The sequence below is a fragment of the Colletotrichum gloeosporioides genome (assembly GCF_011800055.1).
Source record: "Colletotrichum gloeosporioides strain Lc1 chromosome Unknown consensus_36, whole genome shotgun sequence".
NCBI classification, from domain to species: Eukaryota; Fungi; Ascomycota; class Sordariomycetes; order Glomerellales; family Glomerellaceae; genus Colletotrichum; species Colletotrichum gloeosporioides.
In genome coordinates this window covers 414,508-440,835 of record NW_025544681.1, presented here as the reverse complement: position 1 = coordinate 440,835, position 26,328 = coordinate 414,508, and the positions used below count along the sequence as shown (strand labels likewise).

The 26,328-nt window shown below is 58.0% G+C and overlaps 7 protein-coding genes across 7 annotated transcripts; 2 read left to right on the top strand and 5 right to left on the bottom strand.

The window, feature by feature from the left end:
* Positions 1 to 463: 463 nt before the first annotated feature.
* Positions 464 to 3,235, bottom strand: GCG54_00006037 (Heat shock protein hsp98; the record flags this gene model as incomplete). The annotated part of the gene is made up of 1 exon (XM_045406051.1): positions 464 to 3,235. The coding sequence occupies one exon, from the start codon at positions 3,233 to 3,235 to the stop codon at positions 464 to 466; it is 2,772 nt and encodes a 923-aa protein (XP_045265434.1).
* A 729-nt stretch (positions 3,236 to 3,964) lies between these two features.
* On the top strand, positions 3,965 to 5,129 carry GCG54_00006036 (uncharacterized protein; the record flags this gene model as incomplete). Its single annotated transcript, XM_045406050.1, has 2 exons — positions 3,965 to 4,171; positions 4,335 to 5,129. The coding sequence occupies 2 exons, from the start codon at positions 3,965 to 3,967 to the stop codon at positions 5,127 to 5,129; spliced, it is 1,002 nt and encodes a 333-aa protein (XP_045265433.1).
* Positions 5,130 to 5,442: 313 nt separating this feature from the next.
* GCG54_00006035 (uncharacterized protein) lies at positions 5,443 to 7,342 on the bottom strand (the record flags this gene model as incomplete). Its single annotated transcript, XM_045406049.1, has 4 exons — positions 5,443 to 5,583; positions 5,749 to 6,282; positions 6,796 to 6,978; positions 7,271 to 7,342. The coding sequence occupies 4 exons, from the start codon at positions 7,340 to 7,342 to the stop codon at positions 5,443 to 5,445; spliced, it is 930 nt and encodes a 309-aa protein (XP_045265432.1).
* Positions 7,343 to 10,297: 2,955 nt separating this feature from the next.
* Positions 10,298 to 11,501, bottom strand: GCG54_00006034 (P-protein; the record flags this gene model as incomplete). The annotated part of the gene is made up of 3 exons (XM_045406048.1): positions 10,298 to 11,187; positions 11,268 to 11,328; positions 11,403 to 11,501. The coding sequence occupies 3 exons, from the start codon at positions 11,499 to 11,501 to the stop codon at positions 10,298 to 10,300; spliced, it is 1,050 nt and encodes a 349-aa protein (XP_045265431.1).
* Positions 11,502 to 12,361: 860 nt separating this feature from the next.
* On the bottom strand, positions 12,362 to 13,143 carry GCG54_00006033 (uncharacterized protein; the record flags this gene model as incomplete). The annotated part of the gene is made up of 2 exons (XM_045406047.1): positions 12,362 to 13,009; positions 13,090 to 13,143. 2 exons carry the CDS (start codon positions 13,141 to 13,143, stop codon positions 12,362 to 12,364), a joined length of 702 nt encoding a protein of 233 aa, XP_045265430.1.
* A 5,053-nt stretch (positions 13,144 to 18,196) lies between these two features.
* GCG54_00006032 (Protein kinase byr2) lies at positions 18,197 to 20,962 on the top strand (the record flags this gene model as incomplete). The annotated part of the gene is made up of 1 exon (XM_045406046.1): positions 18,197 to 20,962. The coding sequence occupies one exon, from the start codon at positions 18,197 to 18,199 to the stop codon at positions 20,960 to 20,962; it is 2,766 nt and encodes a 921-aa protein (XP_045265429.1).
* Positions 20,963 to 25,045: 4,083 nt separating this feature from the next.
* On the bottom strand, positions 25,046 to 26,013 carry GCG54_00006031 (uncharacterized protein; the record flags this gene model as incomplete). The annotated part of the gene is made up of 2 exons (XM_045406045.1): positions 25,046 to 25,390; positions 25,540 to 26,013. 2 exons carry the CDS (start codon positions 26,011 to 26,013, stop codon positions 25,046 to 25,048), a joined length of 819 nt encoding a protein of 272 aa, XP_045265428.1.
* Between the last annotated feature and the right edge of the window lie 315 nt (positions 26,014 to 26,328).

The following is a 26,328-nucleotide window of genomic DNA, read 5'->3' as shown; positions in this document are numbered from 1 at the left end:
AAGGTTCTGAGTTGTCTGTTGATCGACATGGCGATCTGCGATGGGATCAAGTCCCCTTCCGTTCTGCCGTGTCTTGTCGCCACAAAGTCGGGTCTATACGGCAAATCTGGGTGTCCATGTCCGTACAGAAAGATGGGAATTCACATTGGCCTCGTCCTGTCTGAATATTTCTGTTCTTCGGTGTGTGATGTAGCACTCATATCGCAGTCATCACCAGCAATGGAGAAACCATTGAACATTACATTTTCAACTTTTTTCATTGAACTTATTTGAGGTCTATGCCTATTTACTGTATGTAATCCCTTTCCATTCTCGAAAAGACTTTGTCCCTTTTGATCCCAAAACGCCTCTGCTTTCTAGAGTAATGAAACATCTACATTATTCCTTTGCAATCATACTTCGTGAATCATCCCATGCTGTCTTCTTCTTCCTTGCTTCAAGTCTCGGTTCTGTTGTAACCCCTTTAGTCGTAAATGTCCTCGTCCATCGACTCGGCACCGAGCTCATCCACAGCGTCATCCTCGTCCATGTCCTCGTCGTCGGTGTTGAGCTCGCTGTCTTGGTGGTTGGGCAGGACGGTGATCTTGCCGTTGATGAGCTCCACACGGGCGTTCTCTCCATCGCGGACGTTGCCGCGGAGGATGAGGATGGCCAGCTTGTTGAGCACCTCCTTCTCGATCAGGCGAGACAGAGGACGGGCACCGTAGGCGGGTGAGTAGCCTGCGTTGCCCAGGTAGTCCTTGGCCTCCTCTGAAACGTCAATGTAGACCTTGCGGCCGTTGTTCTCCAGGCGCTTCTGGATCTCCATGAGGCGGATGTCGACAATTTTGCGGATCTCACGGCGCGTGAGACGGTTGAAGATGACGGTCGAGTTGATGCGGTTGAGGAACTCGGGAAGGAACCAGGAGCGGAGGGCATTCATGACGAGCTCACGCGTAGTGGCGTCGACCTTGCCGTCGCGGTTGGTGGACTTGGTGAGGTACTCAGCACCCAGGTTGGAGGTCATGACGACGATGCAGTTCTTGGCGTCGACAACTCTGCCCTGGCCGTCGGTGATGCGGCCGTCATCCATGAGCTGCAGAAGAACGGTGAGTACTTCCTTAGCGGCCTTCTCGACCTCGTCAAAGAGCAGGATGGAGAAGGGCTTGCGGCGGAGGGCCTCCGTGAGCTGGCCACCGGCGTCGTGTCCCACATATCCAGGGGGAGCACCAATCATTCTGCTGAGGGCGTGACGCTCCTGGTACTCAGACATGTCGAAGCGGATCATGGCCTTGGGGTCGTCGAAGAGGAACTCGGCAAGAGCCTTGGTCAGGAGAGTCTTACCGGTACCCGAAGGACCGCAGAACAGGAAGCTGGGTGGTTGGTTAGGGTTGCTGAGACCAGACCGCTGCAAGCGAATGGCGTTGGAGACGGCCTGGACGGCTTCCTTCTGTCCAACAACGATCTTGCCGAGCTGCTTCTCCATGTGGATGAGCTTCTCCTTCTCGGTCGTCTTAAGGCGGGTGACGGGAATGCCAGTCCAGCGGGACACAATGTCGTTGATATGGTCAGCCGTGACAACGTCAGTGACCATGGCACCGTGGTCCTGACCAGAGGCGTTGAGGGCGGCGTCGGCGGCAGCCTTCTTGGCCTCAAGTTCCTTAATGACGGCGCGCTGCTCGGGGATGGCGCCATACTGGAGGTCGGCGGCCTTGGCGTGGTCACCGTCGTTGATGGCCTGCTCAAGGCGCTTCTCGAGGTCGTCGAGCTTAAGCTTGGCCAGGTGAATCTCCTCACCTCTCTTGATTTCGGAGAGGTACTTCTGGCGCAGGGGCTCAAGCTCCTCCTCGACGTTCTTGGCATCCTTTCTGGCCTGGACCAGACGGGTCTGGGATGCCTCATCCTTCTCCTTCTCCAGGGCCGCAATCTCAATCATGATTTGGCGCAGCTTGCGCTCGAGAGAGTCGATGATTTCGGGCTGTGACTCTCTTGCGACGCGCACCGCGGCGGCGGCCTCATCGACCAGGTCAATGGCGGAGTCGGGAAGTCTGCGGGAGGTGAGATAGCGGCCGGCAAGGTTGCAGGCGGCCACCAGGGCGTTGTCGAGAATGGTGACGCGGTGGTGTCTGTCGTATCTCTCCTTGAGACCACGGAGGATGGAAATAGTCTCACCGATGGTCGGCTCCTTCACCAGCACCTGCTGGAAACGTCGCTCGAAGGCAGCGTCCTTCTCAACGTACTTGCGGTATTCGGCGAGGGTGGTAGCACCGATGCAGTGCAGTTGACCACGGGCAAGCATGGGCTTGAGCAGGTTGGCAGCGTCCATGCCGCCCTCACCGGAGGAGCCAGCACCCATGAGCAGGTGGATCTCGTCGACGAAGAGGACAATCATCTCCTTGGAGTCCTCAATCTCCTTCAGGACACCCTTCATTCTCTCCTCGAACTCTCCGCGGTACTTGCTTCCGGCCACCAAGGCGCCGACGTCGAGCGACAGCAGCTTGCAGGCCTTCAGGTTGTCGGGGACGTCGCGGTTGACGATTCGCTGGGCCAGGCCCTCGACAACGGTGGTCTTGCCCACACCAGGTTCACCGATGAGGACGGGGTTGTTCTTTGTGCGGCGGGAGAGGATGCGCACGACTCTGCGGATCTCCTCCTCTCGGCCGATGACGGGGTCGATCTTCTTGTCGCGGGCCATGGCCGTCATGTCGATTGTGAACTTGGCCAGGTTCTCGTGCTCCTCTTCGGTATCGGCGTTCTTGCTGTCCACCCGCTTCGTGCCCCGGATCTGCGTGACGGCATCGTGCACCAGCTTCGGCTTGGGGACGTTGGCCTCCTTCAGGCATGTCTGGATTGTGTGGTCCTCGGCGAGGGCTTGGATGAGGTGGTCGACGGCGATGAAGGAGTCCTTTTGCGTCTTTTGGAGCTCCTGCGCCTTCCTCAAGACGGCGTGGAAGGTGGGTGCGACGGAGACCTGGTCCGGGGGCGGGTCTTGGCTCGGCAGGCGGACGAGGGTCTTCTTGAGGGCTCTGTCAAAGAGTTGCGGGTCGCCGTGGGCGCGCTCGACGACTTGTCTGAACATCGAGGACGTCGGCGGCGGCGCGTTCTGTTGGTCCTTTGACTGGTCTGCGGGAGGGTCGAGCAGCGAGACTGCCAGGTGGACGGGGAGCAGTTGCGAGTGGGCGTACTGCTCTGCGAGGGCCATTGCGTCCTGGACGGCCTTCTCGCCTCTGTCGGTGAATTCCATTCGTGAATTCATGATGGCGGTTGTTGTTGTTGTGTGTAACGACTGTGTTGTGTTGTTGCGTTGTAATTAAAGCGTAGGGTAGAAAGGTAGGTAGGTAGGTTTGTTGTTTCGTTGCGAAGCTCAAATTGTGAGGCTTCAAGTTGAAGAGTCTATCATCAACTGGGGTATCTTTTTTGTGTTGTGTTGTATTAAGCTTGGTGAAGAGTGAAAACAGTCGTCGAAAGTCGGTTCGAGTCTCTGAATTTATGCCCAAAGACTGAAGCTTCTCGAGGCTGTAAACTGGGAAGAGTGGGCCGTCGAATGGACTGATCGAGCATCGTCTGGTAAGGCCGGGAGTTGTAGGGCAGCGACCAGAACCTGGTGGAAGTCCCGCGACGTCACTGGAATCAGTGCACCACCAAGCCCAAATCGCGGGGTCGCATTGGGCGCGGGCCCGCTGGGCCCACTCCGGATCTAATCGTCCTATCGATTGAGTGTCTATCTTATCATCTATCGATAGGAGCGATCGCACCGTGGTCATGTGACCACGGTAGGCAAGCCGCAGATAGTACAACTTGTGGTAGCCACCAGCCACATCAGCCACAGCGGTCGCGCGACCCGATTCCAGAGCTTGGGGAAATTTTGCAAGGTTGAGCTACGCCGAAGTTTTGGGGCCGACGACGACGACGACGAACGACGGCGACGACGATCCACGACAAGCCCACCGCCGGTGCCCCGAAAGCGACGGCGCACGACGCAACAATGTTACCGGCCACGCTCTCCAACAGATTTTCACAGCTGTCCATCGGCGTTTCGAGGACAAGCATTCGACATGGCCACTTCATGCCGAAGCGGCAGAGGCCACAATACAAGTTGGCCAAATTCCCAGAGGGCCACGGCGAGCAGATTTGGGTCTGGAGCCACCAGCTCACGAGACAGGTCGTCTACTCCCACTCGCAGATCATGGAGGTACGCTTTTCATTAGCCTGGCAGACGGGTTGACAATGAGCAATCGCAATGGCGGAGCAATGAGCGACTCGTTTGCAGAAGTGCTGCTGCTGCTGCCCCCCATCCCCAAGTATCACGGCCAGCAAAGAAATCCCAAAATATGCTAATTCACGCCGTCTGCCAGTCCCACCGAGCGCTCCGCCAGCTCCCGTTCAACGGCAAGAAACTCCGACCTGCGGCGCTCCGCAAAGACTATTGGAAGCCCATGGCCATGATCCAGCTGCCCAAGGGCGCGGGCGCCGCGGGCCAGTCCGTCTTCCAGAAGCTGCGCGAGTTCCGCAAAATGCACGAGCTGTGCTGGGACGATAGCCTCCGCTTCGATGTAGTAAAAACCGAAGCGCTCCCTGGTAAGGACGCCCTCCGGGTCAAGCAGCGGCGCAGGGTTCTCAACAAATTCGAGCGCGGCCAGAGGCTCAACGACCAGTACGCCAACAGCATCGCCGACATGGCGGCCGTCCTCGCCGGCAAGGGCCGCGGCAACCGCCTTTTCGTGCGAAGAGGCGACAGGGTCAAAGGTAGATTGCAGGGCCGCAAATGGCTCGACTACCGCATGAAACTCGCAGGTCAGCTCAAGACGCTCAAGGAGCTCAACAATGATGCGAAACTCCTGCCGGTGACGGTGACCTGGGCCGTCGACGCCGACCGCAACTACGCGAGCTCTTGGTCGGAGAACGTCAAGCACAAGCTCTTCGACGACGCTGTGCGCTTGCTTGAGGTGTATCGGCGGAAGGCCCCCGCGGCCAGCAAGAAGCCCGACGTCAAGAAGCCCGCCGCCAAGGACAACATCAAGTACAGGTATCAGGATGTGAAGGACGACATTCCCGCGGAGTTCAGGGAGGGGGGCAAGAAGAAGGCGGTTGGCGAGGACAGAACGATCCCGGAGGAGAAGAAGAACGAGAAGGCCGAATCGAAGCCGTGAGGAGGCGGATGGATAGACGTGTCAAAATCACGGATGAGTATTCAAAAACCTGTACATTGAAGTAAAAGGACGTCCATGTTGTTTTTTTACTAGTTGCCATCCGCAGCCCGTTAGAGTGGCTAAGACGGCTCTCCATGTAGACTATTGTACCAATACGTATGGTTGCATGACCCCTGATAAACCGAAACCCCTTGAGCGTATAAAACGCGTTTCCCTTTCAGAACCCAAAGACCCCAGAAACCAAACAGTTCGTGATAATGCTCTTTGTCATCAACGTCGTAATAATGATTCTCACACACACAAGCACACACAGTTAAACCCGGATAGCAAACTTCTTGAGATACTCGTAATCCTTGACGTTGGCGTCGACGCACTCGCGGATCTCCTTGAGACCCTTGTCGCCGAACTTCTGCTTCCACTCGGCTTCTTCGGATTCACGGGTGATGACCTTTTTCTCGCGGGGAATTAGCATGCTGCGTAGTATACACAGACCGCCGTCCAGCGTGCCCCGGATGGGCAAACCACAACGGCAGGGGATTTTCCATCCTTCCACGTCCAAGGGATTTTCCTCCGGGGCAGGGGCTGAGAGAGCAACTGCGGAGGGGATACGGTGACTTACATGCGCCTTGTTGCGCGGCCTCAGCGAGGTGCTGCCGAGGGCGTCTTCGTGGAAACCAGTCCACTTGGCAAACTTCTCCTGGGCGATCTTGGTGTCCTCCTCGCCCCAGTTGAGCATGTTGTCAGTAAAGTCGAGGCCGACGTGCTGGCAGTAAGCACGGATGATGGCCTCGGGGTCGTCGAGCAGGTCGTCAGCGTCGACGACGAGCAGGTTGCTCTCGTCGACGATGCGCTCCTTGACGAGGAAGTCAAAGAGGGTGCGCAGCTCCGCGTAGCCGGCCTCGCTGGGCATGAAGTTGTAGAAGCCAGTCATCTTGTCCAGGGGCGGGACGGTGCAGCGGTAGTACGAGGGGATGGAGCGGCGCGGGTGCCGAATGAGGAACGTCCACTGGAACTTGCGGAGCGTCTCAATCGGCAGCACCGTCGGGTTGCCGGCCTCAGGGGCGTTACCGGCCGAGGGCACAATGGCGGCCTTTCCTCCGTTGGAAGGAATCAGGTACTGCGCCATATCCTTGACGAAGATGCGCTTGCCGCCCTGTCACCAAGTCAGCGATATTGATCTCAGCTATCGATGGCACGCATTATTGCGGTAAGGTAGCGTCTGGTTGGTCGGCGGCGGTTCTGCCGGGAGGCCGCTGGAAGCTCCCCCGGGGCCGTCAGGTCGTCCAGTGTGGGGGAGACACCTTCAGCCCAGTGGAGGATGTACCCCCGGTACAGTTGGTGGCTGCACCACAAAGCTTCCCTGGGCGGTCGGCAGACCCGCCCCAGCCGACCGAGCTTCAGCTTAAATCAATTGGGAATTTCGAGAAGCTCTGTTTCGAGGTGCAAAGAGCCTCTGCGACCGAAAATTGGATCGATTTCCGATGGGGGATGGCAAGTCACGAATTGATGGGGGTGAACTGCGGGTTTGCAGGTTGCAGAGCTTCTGCAACCCCTAAGGAAACAAAGTGCAGGGGTGGAGGGATACTAGGGATTGCTGACGCCCCGCGGGCGATCGATCGAGCAGAAGGAACGAAATGATGGGAGAGAAAGAAGAAAGGGCACAAACCTCTTTGCCGGCCTCCTCAATCTGGCTCAGCACGTCGGCATACGTCGTCTCGGCGAAGCCAGACTTTTCCCTGCCATCGGCGTCGTTCTCGAAACGCTCACCGATGCGCTCGGGGCCGTAGTAGAACGCATCGCCAAAAGGCTCATGGACACACGCCAGCTTGTCCCGGCGGGCCATGAACACCTGTGATGTCAAAAAGCCATGGTCAGCCAAGCTTTTCCCTTTAGCAAGTTTTGGAGGGTGAGGGTGAGGGGATGGGGGGAGCGGGAGATGGAGATTTTGGGACGAGAGACGACCGATTGTCAACACCATTCGCCCGGCTGCTCCCACGATTCAGGACCCTGAACCTTGTTTCTCTTTTGCTGGGCCGCCGCCGGACGATTGCGTGCTCGCCGTCCTGTCTCGGAATGCAGAATCCGGGCAGCGTAAGCAGCACCGGTCCCTCGTTCAGTGGTTTCTTGGGGGGATGATTTACCCTCTCAAAGGCGGTAGAGCAGGCCCGGGGGTGGGTCGCACAGAAGATTGGCTTCGAAGGCGTGATGGCCATGATGAAGCACCTCACCGCGAAGATGGGGAATCTGGATGGGAAAGATCAAATTGCCGCACAGAGCTGGGCTGGCGCGGGCGGGCGGAACAGGGGATCCGCGAGTTTGTTGCAGAGGCTGAATTGGAACTTGCAGGTAGCAATCAATTACGCAGACAGCTGTCAGCCGTTGTGAGAAGCTCTTGTTGCTGGGGCTAAGCAACAATTGGAGATGATGGGAGAGATCGTGATATGTCGACAGAACAGGTATCGATGGCGAAATCGAGAGAGACAGGAAGGTCAAGGGAGGGAAGAGAGTGCGGGCTTGGGCTATAAATTGTCCAAGAGCTCCTTCATGGTCCAGTCCAGCTCGCCTCTCACGTTGCCTTCTGGGTTGCCCGAAGCTCTGCAACTCCCACTCCCACTGCCGCCGACGGGCAGTCACTTGTCGCCTTTCACGCACATGTCGCCCACGCTTTCCCATGGAACGACCGCCCAGTGTCAGTAACTTCTTCCTTGGGTTCCTGCCTTTGCCGACTGCCTTGGCCGACAGCCGTCCGTCGAGCCAATGTAGCTACGTATCCGTAGTCTGGGTTCGCTACTGCTGGTACTGGCGTCGATGTTGCGTCTGGCCACGGATCATGGAACGCGCCCGCCCCTCTTTCAGACCGAAGATTCCCACTCAACCCACCCGGCTGCAAGTCACTCGAGAGGCTGCTCAGAGGTAGAGGCAGAGGTAGAGGCGAGGTGAGACGAAAGTACCGCATCCAGCGCGGGCAGCAGCTCGACGCGGGCAAAAGCACGGGCTGAGGCGGCGAAAACGCCGTCGACTGTGGCCGGCGAGGTACCTGATCCGGAGACCAGACGATTCTCGTTCGGTACGGACCAGTACTCCTGCTCTGTACCTGGGAGGCGTCTCGTTGCAAAACCTTGTGCTATGACGTGTAGTGCGTGTAGTAAGACAAGGACCCGAAGCCGGCTCTCCAATTGCAGCTCTCCGAATCCACGCCCAGCAGCACTAGGGTCGGAGCCCGCTTTTGTCGGCTGGGAAAAAAACACTGGACGAGTAGGTACCTCTCACGAGTTGTATGGAAAACTCTGTAACTCGAAGCACTCTTCATTCTCCATTTACCCAGTAGGGCCAAGTGCCTGGTCTTGCGGCCTGCCTGGTCCTGTACTGCATAGAACTACGCAGTGCAGTAGGGTAAATGCGGGAAATGCGTGGGTACGCCCGCTGGGGATTGACCGGGAATCTGATGAAATCTCATGGTTTTCTGGCTGGGCAATCAAGCAATGGAGAGGTTCCGCGGCGGAACGTGTGTCGGCCGGTGGAGACCGGCTCCAGCTTGCTCCAGCTTATTACTTCAGAGCACTCCAACAAACTCCATCAAGCAGCATTCTTCCCGGCTTGCACCACGCCGCGTTCCCTGCATCCTTCGACCCTTTTGACGAGCAACGGCACATACTCGGCATCTGCGCCCTCAGAACTATCGTCTGCCAGTGCGGTCTGTCTTTTGTTTTTCTGGGGCCAGCTCGGCCATGTTGACGCGGGATGCAGCTCGCAGGATGCGCGAGCTCCGCAAGGGTCTTTTCCCTGCCCTTCTCGTCCGTGTAATATGGATGTAATGGGCGTGGAGTTGTCGATCCACCATGAAGAGATGCGCCCCCAATTTCCAAGGAGCAACCCATCCATTTTGAACGAGGATGAGGCCGACAACACTAGTTGAGAGAAAGAGGGGGTGGCCGACCGGGGGAAGAAAAAAAACACAAAAAAAGGATGGGAGGGGTTGGGGGTGGGTGATGGATGGTTGAGAATGATCATTACGGTAGGCGCCAGACAACACTTGCAGAGCTTCTGCAGAGCTTCCAGCAACCCCCTCAACCCGCCACGCTAATGGTTGCAGAGCTTCTGCAGAGGTTGCAGAGCTTCTTCGCCCGCCCTCCTCACTTCCCTGCTCACTCACACTTACCGTACAAAGCTTTGAAAGGAAACTTTCGCTCTGCTTACTGGGGGGCGTGCTACTGAGCCGAGGCCCTCACACCGTTCACAGAGTAGTACCTTAGTCCCTGTAGGCATAACAGTTGCATACAGGTTTTTGAGCGTTGTTGGGACGGCCCTTATTCGTCCAGCCCGCGTGGGATTGGGCGTTGTGAGACACATAGGCACGCGACCGGCGTTCGTTCATCTCGCGATACCATCACATGTAGCCGTAGCCGTAGCTCCCTGATCCGTCGCTTCCTCTTCTTTGTTTCCATCGCATCTCCCCTTCCCTGTGTCTGTAAATCTCTGCCCATTGTATACGCATGCTGCTGCAGATGACCGCTCTCAATCGGCCGCTCTCCAAATCGACCCCGAGTTGAGAGGGCCAGCCCCCTTTTTTGCCAATGCCCATGCCCGCAGTACCGTGGCCATGCTTCACGACGCCACCACTCGGCGCAGACGAAGGAGAAAACTCTTCAAAGGGCATCCATCACGAACCAGGGGGGGCAGCGGAGGCAACAAGAAAAAAGACCTGCGGAACAAGAGTCCAGAACCATGAGAGAGAAACTTCCACGGCGGGCACTCGCTGTTTCCATTACACAATGGCTAAGGGGGGGAATCCCACGCTCCTGAGTCTCTGCCCAGCCCACGACGCACCTCTTATCTCGAATCGACATAGCTGCGATGTCGTCAGCCAGTCCAGGCCTGTTCCGTCCAATCGATCCCCTTGTGTGCCGCCGACAGCGGCGCCCACCACCCCTTCGTGGCCGCATATTCACACAAGTAGCCCCGAAGCATGTTCCTTCAGGGGGTGCGGCATCACCAGACGGCAACGACGGTCTGGCCACCAGCATCCCGACATCCGTCAAAGTCCCGGTGCTGCTGGGTCTTGCTGTGGGGGTGCTGTCGCGTGAGAGAGGAAAAAGAGACGCCAGGGAGGCAACAGCGCGAGACATCGCGAACGGGGTTCGCCGAAGGCTGCCCTGCCCTGCCCTGCCTCATGACCGCTGGTCCTCCCAGCTCCCGAGCCACCTCAGCTTCTCCGCCACCTGGGCGACCCCCTCGAGCGCCCCCTTGACCCTCCCGTCGGGGTCCTGGAACCTGTGGCCCTCAAACTCGACGAAGAAGACATACTCAAAGGGCCCCGTGAGACTCGGCCTGCTGTTGATGCTCGTGAGGTTGAGCCTGAACTTGCGGAAGCACTCGAGCACGTCAGCGAGCGCGCCGGGGGCCTCGTGCGGGACCGTGAATGACACCATCGACTTGGTCCTGCCCCTCTTGCGCTCGCAGTGGCCCGGCATCTTGCCGTCCAGGCCCTTGCGGATGATGAAGAAGCGCGTCGTGTTGTCCTCGCGGTCCTCGATGGTGCGCGCCAGCACGTCGATGCCGTGCATGCGGGCGGCGATCTCACTCGAGATGGCGGCGCTGGTGCCCGTCTCGTCCATGGAGACGAGCTCGGCGGCGCGGCTGGTCGAGCTCACGTCGATGGCCTCGATGCCCTTGAGATACGTCTGCAGGAAGGCGACGCACTGGCCCCAGGCCTGCGGGTGCGAGTACAGCCGCTGGATGTGCTTGAGGCTGCACAGCGGCTTGGTCCGCGGCTTCAGGGGGTTGGGGTCCGATGCCGTCGGGGTGCAGGCGCCGGAGCCGTCGCCACCGGAGCCGCTGCCGGCCCCGGCGGCGTCATCGTTGAGGACGCGGGGCGGACGGCGGCCGACGAGGAAGTGGTGCACGTCCAGGTAGATCTCGCCGCACACAGAGATATCCGGGTACAGGGCGTTGCGGTCGGCGAAGTTGTCGAGCGTGAACAGCACGGACCCGTTGGTTGAGTTCTCGACGGGGACGACGCCGAAGGCGACCTCCCCGGCTTGCACGACCTCGAAAATGTCTACGGCCCGGTCAGGAACCCGGAACAGGAGAGCCAAGACAGAACGCGGGGCAGGAATCAAGACATGGAAAGACACTGACCCGTGATGGTGACAACCGGCCGCAGATCCCACTCGTCGTCTGGGAAAGCTTGCACTGAAGCCTGCACACATGAAAATGTTAGATGTGACAACTGCTCGGCATGCCGTGTGATGTGTGATTTCAGGTTCGTGGTACCTGGTGGGTGTACGAGGCCTGGGGACCCAGGAAGGCCACCAGCGGCTTGACGCCGCCAGCTGCTGCAGCCTCTGCCGGCACCTGAGACTTGTCACTCATGGCTCGTTGATGATCCTCTTCAAGGAGAGGAGGAGCTGTAGCTTGGGGTTTTCTGTTGCTGCTCCAGGGCGAGTGTGAGAGAGGAGGCGGTGAGTTGCGGATGAGATCAGTTGCTCGAGGGCTCTCTCATCACACGCAAAGTCGTGGAACTCGATTGCCTTTATTCCCGTTCCGGGTGGCCGCGTCGGGGTAGCACCACCTGCGGGCGATCGACTGCACACACGTTCCTCGTGATATCGTGAATACGAAGCAGCTTCATTTAATGAGCCGTACTGTCCCACTGGCGAGCATTGGCGGCCGGAGCGGTGATGGGGCGTGGTCGGGTTGCTGGTTTTGCGGGTTTGATGGGAAAAGACGTTGACGAAGATGCCCGTACATCGGAGAGGGTCAAGCGATTGACTGACTGGGCGCGCCTTTTTGGAGGGGGTTTGTGTTTTTTTCGCGGGGCACGGGGGGAAAAGAGCCCCACTTCTCGGTACGGCACCCGCACCCGCAGCGACCCAGACCGTTGGGCATGGCATGGCGCACCCAAGAGCCCGTACCACCACGCAGAACACCTTCACTCAGAGTTGACTTGCGCGAGTAAGACGGTGACAGTTCTCCATTGCTTCACAATGAGTCGTGTCCTCCGGGAATTCAGTGAAGCTCAATTGTTTGAATGGGGTTGGGCAAGGTACAGCGCGAGGGAATGCCGTACAACAGCAGTCGACGACAACACCTAGAGGAACGATTGACAAGCTTTGGTCTGAGACATTCCAACGCTGCACACATGGGACTCTAACAACAACAATGACGCTGCGCTAAGAGGCATCTCGTTGGTATTCCACGGCATCACAAAAGACAACAGCGACACGCAGACGTCAGCGGGTTCGGTCCATCGCCTGTTGCACCTGGACCGCAGCTCCCTCTAGCCAGCTGTCCCAGCAGAGCGCAAGGAGCATACTGTGCCGCCAGATGTCATCCGGATCGCTCCCTGGCGGCAGCGGTTCGCCGTTGCCAATCTTGCCCTGGAGACGGCCCTTCGGGATGAGTCTATGCCACCGCCTGACCCCCTCTTCCCGGAAGCCCATCCGCTGCGCCAGGCGCACCGAGCCGCTGTTTCCGGGGTGGGCGTGGGCCTGCCAGATGACCTTCCGGATACCGAATCCCCCCTGCTCGGGGCTCTTGAAGGCCTCGTGAAGCATCAGCCCGACGGCGTTGGTCGTCACATGCGTCCGTTGGTACGCTGGAAATATGACAACGTAGCCAATTTCTGTGCACAAGTGGGCCGTCGACGTGTTGGCGAAGGAGATCCGGCCAGCCATCTCCCCCTCGTCGTCCTCGTCCGAGGGCGGCCACGTCTTGTCGATGATGGCATATGTCATCATGCCCGGGTCGACACGGGATTCACCTTCCATGAAGCTGGTCACAAAGTCGTCCACGCTCTTGTACGGGCCCGCTATGGTGTGAGCGTAGATCTCTGGGTGTCCGGAGGTAGACTCAATGTACTTCGCCGCATGGCGGTCGGCCTAGACGGGACGTGAGGGTTAGTGACCATCATCATCAGCTGGCAGCATGACAGACTTGCCCGAAACGGCGTGAGTTTCACCCGCGAGTTGGCGAGCACTCGTACCGGGAAGCAAAAGTTGTGCGTGGTGTCCATGGCGGATTGCTCGGATCGATGCGTGACGGACAGAGAAGCTGTGCGGACGGTATCCCGGGACTTTGGCTGAAAGTCCCTAGGCGCTGGGGATTAGAAACAGCGGCTGAGCCACAAAAACCTCGGTGACTCATGGGTTCGCCGCGCCGTTATCGCGACGAGCGGACAGTAGGCCCCGTCCTCAGGCCGGGAGTGCAGCGGCCGACCCCCCTTCCGGGCTGACCGGGCGGAAGCCGATAGCCGACCGTGCGGAGCCCGGCGACCCGCCCGACAGGCCGAAAGCCTATTTAAGCGCCGGCGGACCCTGACAGGTTTGTACCGATGGCATGTGTCGGTGGCGGGAGACCGGCCGGACTGGCTATCCCAGTTTTGGTTTTCGCGCACGCACCCCGGCGGGTGTTCGTCAGGTCCCGTCCTCCAATTTCCATAGACTTTTTTCTGTGTTTTCAGTCACTGGTGGAAAGCATCGTGAAATGCCCAGCATGCTAGCCAGACAAGGGAACTCTTGGCTGCTACTGTCGTGCCCATCAACAACCCCCAGACGCAGGGGCAGGTAGACCAGGACGAGCCTTCATCGCCCAAAAAGAAACGCTCCAGGTTGCACGATGTCCCCGTCGTATTCGCAGTGCGTGAAGAAAAGATGTGCCGTAATTGAGGCAAGCCACGGCTCGCCTCCGCGCAAGCCTTCGCTTTCGGCAACTGACTTCTCCATTGCAAGCCTCTGGCGCTAAACGAAAAAGAAGGAGCCGCCGCGAGGACAAGGCGCATTGCGGGCTCCCCCCTTCGTCATGTTTCCATCTGTGAACCTCCTGTCCACGTGGAAGTGTGCCCAGACACACAGGCCCATCATCATTCAAGCAAACACTCGACAGAAGCCCCCAGGGATTGCGTCGCGTCCGTGGTGATGGGCGGCGAGCAGGGTGGTGAGGTGCCGGCGCGCCGGGAGAGGCTTTGCCCACAAGCCGATCTCCGTCGGTCTGCAGGGTTGGCTTTGGGACGACCTTTTGGTGGTTGTTTGGCACTTGGATATGCAAGGAAGATCTTCTGAGGTTTCACGTTTCAGGCTGGCTGGCGCCCGCTCTGGCCAGGGCCACGTTGGCCTCCATTAGCTCACCAAACAGCCGGATTTGGTGCTGCCACTGCAGCTCTGGCTGGCCGGCTGTTCTGGCAGAGGGGGAAGCTCTTTTTTTCGGTGGTCAAAGACAGTCTAGTGTGAAACGTCAAAGGCACAATCCCAGGACACGTCTTTTGCGAACATCACCAGTCGAGGAAGGGCCGCGATCATCAACAGAAGCGCCAAGCCCCACTTCAGCGTCGGCGGCTGGATAGCTAAGGTGCGATGATAGCTTCGCCTGTGGTTCTCCGTGGTGGCGAGTCGACGATGATCGGGCCATGGCTCATTTCCCTCGCATGACTGCGCATCTCCATCGTCAGTGCCGAGCAGCAGAGAGAGGAGAGATGGCGATGTGCAGGCACGCAGGGTCAGTAGATTGCCCTGCACGACGCCGTACGACTGCGGCGCAGGAGCTGCAAATCTGCAAATCTTTGAACATAGCATCGTCAAGTACCTAACCGAGTCATCAAATGCATTGTCATTTGCAATGCATGGCTCGCAAGGTGCGGGGGAAACGGGAAGGACAACGAAAAACTCGTCATCAACAGTCTCCGTACACGAGGTCGTCAGCCAGATGCCATTCTTCTCAAAAAGCCAATGTTCCACAGGTTACATGGCGGCTCGCACAAGAAAAAAAGTCAATAGACAGCTCCAACCCAGGGTAGCTCATGATTGGCCACCGTCTTGTGAAAGTCTCTCGAGAGGCTCTGAGGGAGTCGCAAAGCTGGGATGATCCACGAAGACACGACATCCAAAGTGACGGTGAGTGTTAATTCCCGCGGCGAAACAATTGACGGGCTCAGACCGACGTCTTCGTGTTAATTAATCTGAGGACGCCAACGCCGAAAGGTTAGCAGAATGGTACAGCGGACGGCCCAGTCAGGCGAGCTAATAACGCGGCGACGTCTGGAGACTCTGGTGCGAAAGGCGAGCGAGGGGCAAGCACCAGCGGGGGACGTTGGCGCCCAGAAGAAGGCCAGGGATGTTGGGCAGCGGAGTGGGTGTCGAGACGTGCGACACGACTGGTTTCAAGACATCCTGCCCTGGAGTGACTGCATGGCACGGGAAGCCAATCAACAGCAGACGCGGCCCTATCGTGCCGGTCTTCGCAGCTATGGCTCATCCTCCCCGCCGCTGTCTGCCTCTGCAGCCTCTGCAGCCTCTGCGGCGGAAAAGAAGCTGTGAGCTGTCCTTGGCGATTGTGGGTTGATTGTGCATGGCTCGTCCGCTGAGGGCTCACGATGGCCAGTCTTGCTGCCAGTGGCGATGGTCCCCCTGGTAAAAGCAAGATTGGTCGGTCTGATGTTGGATCACGGGGCTACGGTGGTCCCATTCAACGCACTGCGTACGCTACCAGTCGGGCTTGTTGGTTGACGTTTGCTCGTCTTGTTCTATCAAACACCCCTAATCCCTCACCGCGTAGGCGTTTCGGGTTTTCGTCAATCGTCCACGGACGGTGGAACCAGCGGAGGTATCATTGCAGCGGGGTTTCTCTCATGATCCGGGCGAGACGGGCAAACATTGCGATTTCGGCTATTAGCCTGTTACTGCGTACGAATGGTATGCATTGTTTGCGCTGGCAGCTCCCGGCTGCGATGGAGACTTCCACGCAGCTGGGAGGTGGTTGTGGGGAGAAGCTGATGAAGCCCATGGCGGATGGCCCATGCCATGCCAACATTTGTGAGGATCGCCCGGGCTCTCGCGGCTGCTGGCAAGGAACAGAGTGTGATTTGCCATGTGACGGATCGTGGTATGGTTTGGGCGGTTGGATGAGTTGAGGATAGGACGACAACTGGGTGACGATGGCTCACGATGGCGGCGCAATTACCCCGTGTTCTGTGGGCTCCGCAGTATGGCCGGAGCCGTCGTCTGCGAACAAAGGTCGATGCTATCTTTGTCACGGTTCAGTGTTGGCATAGCGGCGGCGCAGAATGGGGGCTGTCGCAAGGGCCTTCTGGTGCCTTTATGACAACAGCCTCCCGCAGGCAAGGGGCGTGGAAGCTGAGGCTGGCTTGCTGACGGGCCCAGAATAGATGGGTGTTTTCTCACGAGAGGCGCATCTCGGGTTTTGTGGTGGTGGAAGCGTAACAGATAAGCGAGATGGATGTTGGTGTTAGACGGGGCGCCATGGACACGGCATTGCTCGGAGCTAGGCATTCATACCTTGTTTAGGTCGTAGGTAGACAATGCGATATCCGCAGTCTCGAGATGCGGCGGCGATGACAATAATTAGAGGGATATCCGGCGCGCATGGCGTTGTCTTGGGCTTTGTCGCAGCAGCGGACGCGAGATATCTGGACGGCAGCGATTGGCGGAAAGGGGGCGCGATGCGGCGATGCATTGAGAAGGGCAAATTGCATGTTCGGGAATAGCTGAGTAATTCCTCAGGTACATTGTGCCGCTGAGGGAGCGCCCTGGGGATGCGTCTCTACTCTACTCCGTGCTGCGGCAGTAGCCCAGGTGCTGAAGCTCAACCAAGTGGTGCAGTGAGCCGACATGTGGACGACAGAGGTGAGGGTGAGGTGGGGACGTGCGGCCGTTGCCCCTGGTTGAGCCAGTTTCATCAGGCCGCCGCCGTCGGTTTACCCTTGCAACACCCTCACCTCCCTCAGTGCAAGTTACCTTAGGTACCTACTGCCGCCAAGGACGGCGACAGGGGTCCTCCATCATCGTCACCTCTCCCCTCGGACGGCCCGTAATAGCTGTAAGCCGTCAGCAAGCAAATTGTTGGACCTGTGTCCGTCCAGGGCAGAGGACTGCGTAGCTTGGAAGTACCCGTTGCGGCACCAGAAATCCGAGCAAAAACCTACCTGAATTGAGGTATCATTTGCTGTCATGTCACGGCCGCCGGCCCACCCCATATGTCAGGGAATGGCAGGTATCACAACACAACACAACTCCGCGAGGCCGAGAAAACCGGCCACAGAGGCCGACCTGATACGGGAGGAGAACAATACATGGCACTTTCTGACCAGAGACTTCCGCCTGGGTGGTCTCGAGAGGGCGGACAGACGCTGCAGAGTGTGAGCTAAGTGTGGGAAGAAGGGGGCATGGAAGAAAGGTGAGGTGAGGTGAGGTGAGGTAAGGAACTGCTGGCTTGTTTCTGTGGCACTCTGCCCTTTGCATTGGGCTGCTTTCCCTTCGCGGGATGCTGCGACAGCACACAAAGGAAGCATTGGAAGCTTGTTGCTCGCTTCTAGTCCCTCATTGAACCCAGGTACCGCACAGTCACCCGTCAAAAGGCAGCGTCCTGAAGTACCTTCCTTGCCTCAAGTGCGGCACAGCTGTTGGGTGGTGTCCAGTGTGTGTGTGTGTGTGTGTGTGTGTGTGTTGTGTGTCCGTCCCGCCCGCCCTGCCACTCGCTGTGCTGTACCTGAGGCTGCCCTGCTCTCCTGGGCTCTCTCCCCCGCTGGGTGACTGCCCTGCCCTGGGTCGCTCCCGTCCATCGTCCATCGTCCATCGTCCATCCTTTCCCTCCGCAGACACGCCCCCTCCCCTCCCTGAGCTGCTGCTCCGCTCCCCTGCTGCACCCCCAAAAATCAATCATTAACCCTTCTCTCCCTCCTCCTTCTCGCGCCCGGCCGGAGTACCCGTAATTTCCCCCACGACTTTCGTTCAACCCAATTCTCTCCCCTTCTGCTGCACGAGACAGCAAGTCCAGACCTTCGCGGTCCGGTAGTGAGAGAGAGGCCAGCATTCCCTTCGCCAGAGACCGACCATTCGTCTTCCATCATAATCAGCATTCCTCGAGAGAGACCCGAACATCACCCCATCCCGGCCCGCCATCCCGTCTACTGTCTCGGCCACCCGCTCCAAGGAATCCTCTCTCGGCACGACGCGCTCCAGGAGAGAGGCAGCTGAGACAATCCCCGCGCGAAACCACCACGACAAGCCTTTTCGAACCCGGTCAATGATCACCAGCAACCTCGAAATACCCCAAAGATGGCAATGCTAGCCCCCAAGACCGCCGCCTTCCCGGCGCCCCTGAACACCAACAACCCCATGGTGTCCAGCGTCTCGACCGGCGGTATGCCGCCTTCGAGACGCGCACCCACGATCCCGAACCAGACAACCTCCTACGCCAGTCCCACAGAGTCCGAATTTTCCGAGAGCGATGGTCCCGACGCCGTCAAGAACTGGGACGAGGAGAAGGTATGCGATTACCTCCGCAGCGTCAAGTGTGGCGAGTACGAGAAGCTCTTCCGCAAGAACCACATCAACGGCGAGAACCTCCTCGAGCTTGACAAGGATGTTCTCAAGGAAATGGGTATCGAAAAAGTCGGCGACCGCGTTCGCCTGTTCCTTGGAATTAAGAAGTTGAGGACCAAGGCGTACGCAAACCAGAAGAAGCGGAATAGGGTAAGGCCACCACCAGTGTGCATCGTGACTTGTAGCGACCGTCTGACCGTTCTCAAGGATTCGTTTGGGGGCCTCGAGCAGTACACCCCGTCCTCGGGCGGCTCCCCGCGGCCGTCCGCATCCAGTGCCCGCACCATGCCGACGCCTTCCATGAACAAGCGCTACTCGAGACAGTATGACTCTTTGCCCATCGGCGACACCTCGTCTTCCCGACCTACCTCGCCACTGCCCGGCTCCGACGCCATCCGCCCCCTGCGTCCACGGTATGGCCAAAGCCCCGGCTATGTGAGTACCGCCGGGGCCTCCGTTCCCTCAACCGGCCGATTGGTAACTTCCCATACGAGGAACAACTCCAGTATGGATGGTTCACTGATGGCTGGCTTACCGCAGAACCAGGACGTCATCCGCGTCATTTCAACAGGAGGCGTCACCAAGGTCGTCAAGATTGCCGACTGCAACACCTGCGAGGAGGTCATGCGAGTTACCCTGAGGAAGTTTGCTCTGCGAGAGGACCACGAGAGGAATTACTGTTTCTGGGTGCTGGCTGGCATCGAGCCGGACCCCAACCAGTGCAGACGCCTGGGCGACACAGAGCTGTGGCGCATCATCAAGGACCAAAAACGACCCGAGCGAAACCGTTTGATTCTACGCCGCGTTCCTGCTGGCGAGCCTGGAATGCCCGAGCTCGAGAGGGCGGCGGGCATCGCTATCGAGGAAGCCCAGCAGAACCACAGCCGGGCCCTTGAGACGGTCGATAAGAGAAGTCAGATGAAGGTGCAAAAGCTTCTTGGCGAGAGATGGAACGATGAACTCCAAAGCCCTCTTTCGCCCGTGTCCTTCCGTGACCGGGAGCGGAACGTGTACAACACCGCTAAGGAACTTGAGCGACCTGCATCCAACGACGGCCCTAGATCGGCGGGTCCGCGGAGGAACAAGGGTATTCTGCGGTCATTTGGCGGTCTGCGACCTCCAAGCGAGCTCATCGCTTCCGACCTCACATCCTACTTCCCTGACCACCCCAGGGAGGAGATTGACCGCACCGCTCGCTTGTCTATGAGAAGGTCAACACGTTTGAGCAAGGTCAACAGTCGACTCAGCGTGGCCAGCAACCTCAGCTTCGCGTCCAGCATCCAAGACGCCCCTCCAATTCCCACCATCGCCGACAGCTGGCTTAATGCGTCGAACAACATGTCCAAGCCGCGGTCTGGTCTGCGTGTCACGCATGCCTTCCGCGACTCGGTTGCCTCTTCCATGCTCGACACCCTTCAGGAGGAGTCTCCGGTGGAGCCAAACCGCAAGTCATACGTCTCCTTTGCCGACAGCTCCGATGGTGCCAGCGCTGCGGCTCTGAGCGTAACCGATCCCGAAGGCAACGTCACAAGGCGCAGCTATTTTGATGCCGATGGCTCGACCGGATCTGGGTCTCTCAAGGATCTCACACAAGCCCTCAACGAGGATGGGGAAGACGCAGACGAGGAGCTCGAGAGCTTCCTCGCGGGAGAATCCTGGTCGGACGACAAGTGGATGAAGGGAGCCATGATTGGCCAGGGTTCTTTCGGCTGCGTCTACCTCGCACTTCACGCCGTGACCGGTGAGCTGCTGGCTGTGAAGCAAGTCGAGGCCCCTGCTCCTGGTGCCAACAGCCAAAACGACGCACGCAAGAAGAGCATGATTGAGGCCCTTAAGCGCGAAATCAGTCTGCTCCGCGATCTGAGACACCCGAATATTGTTCAATATCTTGGATGCAGCTCGTCGTCGGAATACCTCAACATTTTCCTCGAGTACGTTCCCGGAGGTTCAGTACAAACGATGCTCAACTCATACGGCGCGCTGCCCGAACCCCTTGTCCGCAGCTTCGTCCGCCAGATCCTCACTGGACTGTCGTACCTTCACAACCGAGACATCATTCACAGAGACATCAAGGGTGCCAACATCCTTGTCGACAACAAGGGCACCATCAAGATTTCCGATTTCGGTATCTCCAAGAAGCTTGAGGCGTCCAACATCCTGAGCGGTGCCAACAACAACAAGCACCGCCCCTCGCTTCAAGGGTCTGTCTTCTGGATGGCGCCCGAGGTTGTCAAGCAAACATCCTACACCCGCAAGGCCGATATCTGGTCTCTCGGCTGCCTGGTTGTCGAGATGATGACAGGCACCCACCCTTACCCCGACTGCAGTCAACTACAAGCCATCTTCAAGATTGGCGGTGGCAAGGCTGCACCCACGATCCCAGATCACGCTTCCGACGACGCCAAGACATTCCTTTCACAAACTTTCGAAATCGACCACAACCTGCGCCCGAGTGCGGACGAGCTCATGCTTAGCCCCTTCCTTACGCCCATCACATAAAACGTGGCCACGCAGACGATACCCCTTCGCTTCTTTGGACTGTGGTCTCGTGTCTTCCAAGACGCTTGACACGGGCCGTTTTGTACCTATTTCCTAACGATCTGAACACCCACCCCGCCCGAGTCGGGGCATATATACCAGGATGAGCCAGTCAACTGTCTTTGTACGTGCGAGTGGCCGCTGGGAGGACCCGACGATAAAGCATGGACGTGGTTGGACCTTTTTTTCTTTTATATCACGCATGGGCTGGCGAAATGAGGGGCAAAGCTTTGGCATTTCAAGGGAAAACCCTCCAGGGCACGAAGTATAAGAGTGTATAATAATATCTCGACGACGAATGAACCAATACAGAAGAGAGTAATGAACCTCAAATCAGCTATACTGCACATCCACAACGTGACTCTTGAGCGTCATCTACTCGACCTGGCAATGCTTCCTCGGCCAGGCCCGAAGACAATGAACTGATCCGCCTATGATCAGATATGGTCAACGTCGCGACGCTAGGAGCTCGCGTTGTGCCGAGAGATTGTAGAAACCCGGGACCCTCGTTACTAAGCATATCACTGACCACGTTGTTTCTCACAGAGCACGTTCCAGCTCATCTCCCAGGCCCGGTCAATATCGACGCAGCTCGTTCAGCTTTTGGCAATAACAATATAGGATATATAAGATCCTGGGCAGACATTTCAGCCCTTCTTCGCCCGTGATGCGGTCCGTGGGGGCCTCTCAGTGACGCGTTCGTCATCCTCATCCTCATACCAAGTCACTGGTGCTCAGCCCCGAGACCGCGGGCATTACATCCAATTGTTTCAATGCCTCGCTTCTTTTTATCAAACGTCTGATAATCTTCCGCCTCGCCATTGGGCTTCTCCGCTCATCTTGCGGCCTTGACCAACCGCAAGCTAGGTCCGGGAGGCGCGGTGTTTTTGTGTGTGTTCCCTTTTTTAAAATACAGATCTGCGCTCGGCGAGTGGGGACCTACCACCCCCGACAACCTGCAGAGGCCTTTTCTCCGTCTCGCCCTGCTGGCTGATTGCTAACGCTCGCCTGCTGCTGCTGCTGTTGCTGCGCCGTACTGTTTCCGCCGGGAGCCCATTCGCCGACGGGAATTCGAGAGCTTCTCTTGGGCGAGGGAGAGGGACGGGACGGCAGTGGCGTTCCGGGCGTGCGTTGAAACTCACCGCTGCAGAAATTTGACGGCGGTGATCTTGTCGGGCGTGGGCGTTTCGTCACGAGTTGCAGCGAGCGTATGGGAGTTGATGTTACACTCTACAGAAGCTGGCGACGCGGTTCTTTCTTTATCATTTTTTCGGCTTGATCAGTGAGGAACAGTCATGGATCGATCTAGATGCATGTGACGGGGACCCGGGAACTGTGAGGAGCTCGTGAAGGAAGACCGCTTCCAGAAGGATTGGAACCGCGGTTCGGCCACCACCACGAGTCAAGATGAAGATCGGCAGAAAAGCTTCAAGGCTTCTCCAGAGATTTGACTTTGAGAGATGGGCGGAACTTGGAAGCCACCAGCGCCAACACGAACAAACCGCGCAACGGTTCAGCGGACGAACCCGCCGCCGGCGCCCCGGGGAACACCCGCGATGAAACGAGATCGTCCTGTCAAGATACCTGTCAGAGGATAGTTCACGTCACAGGAAATTTGACAAGGCCAAGTTTTTTGCCTCTGCCCGTTCCTTGCTCCTCCGCGGGCGAAGAGTTCGAGATGCCTATTGCCTATCCGTAATTGTGCCACCGATAAGGGCTAAAGAGCGCGACGATACTATGGGGGTCGTTGGTGGGGGGCTGCCCCCTTGCCCAAAGAGAAAGAGACTGGGGTGCTTCAGGGCCCAGGGTCCCAAACCGGTGTTGGATTGCAGTTGTTGGTGAAACGATTGCGTCCTGCGCTAGACCTGGGGGTGCCAAGTTCGCCAGAGAGCCTTACATGTTCGAAAACCGACGTTGAAGGTTCGGGGGATCTCCAGTTGTCATGTTCGTTGACGTGAAAGTTTAATTTGATCAAGTCTAATCTACCCGCGGGATGTGGCTCGCTTCAACTCCGTCGGTCGGTCGTTTCTTTCCTCTGTCGTTTTAGGACTTAGGAGCCTTTTTTAACGGTTCGTTTGGCTTCGCCCCTTTCAACGCTCGCAATTTGCGTCTGGCCTGCCTGCCACAATGTCCGAACTGAGACAGTATTGTTCCCGCCTCACTCACCTGAATAGCGACGCTGGCGCTGATATAGGTCCCTCCCAGAAACCACCGTGGACTCTCTGTGAGGGTACTATAGACAGCGTTCTAGATCTCTCTAACAGTCTTTTCGTATCGCGGGCGCCGGGCGACGATGGGCGGCGGTGGATCCTGAGCGTCCGAGAGCCAATGCAACACCACCTTACGCAGGCAACGCACGCAATATGCCGCGCAGTAGGTGGCCACGAATGGGGGGCGACACTTCTTCAATAACAACCGTAAAAGAAAAACCCCTCATAGGCTTGTGAGAAAACACACGGACGATCTCGTGATGACTCTAAGCCCAGCGCGTAATTCCGTACCGTTCATGCAAACCTCATGGTTCGGGAATGCGTTTCCGTCTTCGTCCTGTGCAGTAGTGCAAAAAGGACGGCGCGCCGAGACGGCCGGGGAGACCGGGGCCCGGTGGTGTGGAGACGTACGCCCGGACCTCCGATTACCGGTTACGGCGTAGCTCGGTTTGCTGCCAAATGGAATAACGCACAGAAGGCGCAGAAGGCCAGCCAGGCAAAGGGCACTGCATCCGGTTGGTGCATGCAAATCGGCAAATGCAGGAGGATGCGCGATGCACACCGGGAGGGACGCCGCGTCTGCCCCCCCCCCCCCCCCGCGGGCNCCCCCCCCCCCCCCCCCCCGGAGACCTTTCTTCTTCGCGTCTGGCGCGTGAAAATCCTCCCGCAAGCCAACACGCGCATACTCACCCAAACCGAGACTGGCGCGTTTCCAAAGTACCGGCCCGTCCTTTAGACGAACCAAACAAACTTGCAATCCTTCTTCCAACGACATGTCGCAGGAAACTCAAAACAATTAGATAGACGAGTTTGTGGTTGCAGAGACGAGACAGCGTCACATCAACTGGGGGAGGGGAGGGAGAGAGCAGAATTTAGCAAAAAGGACTCAAATTCCGGCAGGCCTGGAATCAATCGGTTCCCACCCGTCAAACTGGTCAACACCCCCTTTTTTCCTGTCTCCCATCGGCCTCTGAGTCCACACACTCGACGTTCTCCACACGAGAAGGGCCGGGGACCCTTTGCTGAAGACAATGCCATGAGGGAAGAGCTGTGGAGTGCGGCGCGCCGCGCAACGGTCGTTGGTGCCACTGCAGGGGAGCGTCAAGCTGTTGTCGTAATCTTGGGTTGCTGGAAGAAGAGGACAATAGCGCACGTGGGCGGTAGGGTACCGGCCAAAGATTGATTGCGCAGTGCACAGATATCCGGAGGTTTTTTTTCTGTTTCTTTTCTCTTCTGGGCTTGTGCTCATGAGTCGTTTGACTCGTTATCATCATCATCGCCTGTTATTTGGGCCCCCCATGGTGTGTTTTTGTCGGCTACGCGACCCTTTTCGGGCAGACGACTGACATGTTGCCCCCAAATGGTTGCCTCTGGATTGGAGCTTTCTCTCGTGGGAGAAAAGAGGAAAGCGTACTCCATATCTGCCGCGTCGCATGTTCCGGGACCCCCCAGACACCTGCAGGGGCTTCCGGAGGCTTCGCACGCGGATCTCCGTTAAAGAAGACAGGGCCCTCGGGGAACGACGATCTCTTACGGATTACGGACAACTTCCGGTGGACTCTCTCGCACCTAACACGGCGGCGAGATGACCAGAACCGGTCCAGTGAAGCTATTCTCGAACGTCACAACACATGATTTCACAGGCGAATAGTGATATCGAGTATGATTTGAGGAAATAGGTCTTGATTGTCTGTTCTTTTTCCTCTAAAAAAGGATAAGGGGGCTATGACTTATCAGGTCGAGGACACCTGAAGAATCTCCTCAACACGAAATTGTTCACATGACAGGTCATATGTCAACTACACTACTACAACACGCCTCCGGAGAGAAAGGCTTAGGCAAGCTTAGCCTGGCCATTGGTGACAGCCAGCTCGACACCCTCGATGACGAGGTCCGGGCGGGACAGGAAGGGCGAGTGGGAAGTGTTGGCGTAGAAGGTGGTGTAGCCGGCGGGGAACTGGGCGGCCATGGCCTCCTGGGTGGCGAGGGGGATGGCCTGGTCCTGCTGGGTGTGGAAGTACATGACCTCGATGCCCTCGTTCCAGGGCTCGTAGGTGGCGTCATCGGAGAAGACACGCTTGGACTCCCAGCTGAGCTCAGCAATGGCCTTGGCCTTGAGGACGGGGTCGACGTCGGCGTAGAAAATGGTCTCGGGCGTGTCGGCGTAGACCTTCTCACCCTGTTCACACGTGTTAGTCGATTGTGGTCTTTGATATCAAGCGAGAGCCGCTTTCTGCATCTGATACGTTGCATATGCCCGGGCAAGGGTGCAAAACAGTGACAGATGCAGATGCAGAGCGGGGAAGACGTGTCAAGAGGTTTACTTACATCGGCTCTCATCCAGGGGAGGAACTCGCCGCTGAGCATGTCGACCAGGCTGGTGGCGTTAGGGGCGGCGAAGGCGGCGAGGTAGACCATCATGATGATACCACCCGTCTCGCTGTTGTTGGCGCGCTGCTGGTAGCCGAGGCCGGAGACGGCGTTGGCGCCGACCATGCCGCCGTAGGAGTGGACGACGAGGACGATCTGCTTGCCGGCGTCGGCGAGGGTGGTGAGGGTGCTGCGGAGGACGGCGGCATCCTCGTCGAGGCTGACGGTGGCGGGCTCGGCGCCGACGGAGGGGAGGGTGATGGCCTCAGACTCGTAGCCCTTGAGGGTCAGGCCGGCGCGGACAAGGTCGAAGGACTGCGGACCGTGCCAAGCACCCGGAGTGAAGACGATGGTGGGCAGCTCTGCACGGGGCAGGACGGCCGCGGAGACCGCAAGGGCCGAGGTGAGGAGGCTGGCGATCTTGGGGAACATCTCTTCTGTGTGTTTCTTTGGTTGGGGATAGAGTGCTTTTGTCAAGGGCTGGGATCACACAGACGAATAACTGCCGATCGATGCTTGAATGAGGTGGTATAGATTAAGGTAAGAGGGTACCAAAGGAGGGACTTGTAAGGACCGGTGGGATGCCAGAGGCCGTTGTAAGGAACGTGTGTATAAGTTGGGATTGTACGACGACGGGCGATGCCCAGAACAAGCTTGACAGACGAGGCGAGGATGGGGGGGAATCGATTAAATGGCGCCGAGCGTGAGGAGAGAAGACCAAAATGCCACGAGGTAGCGACGAACCCG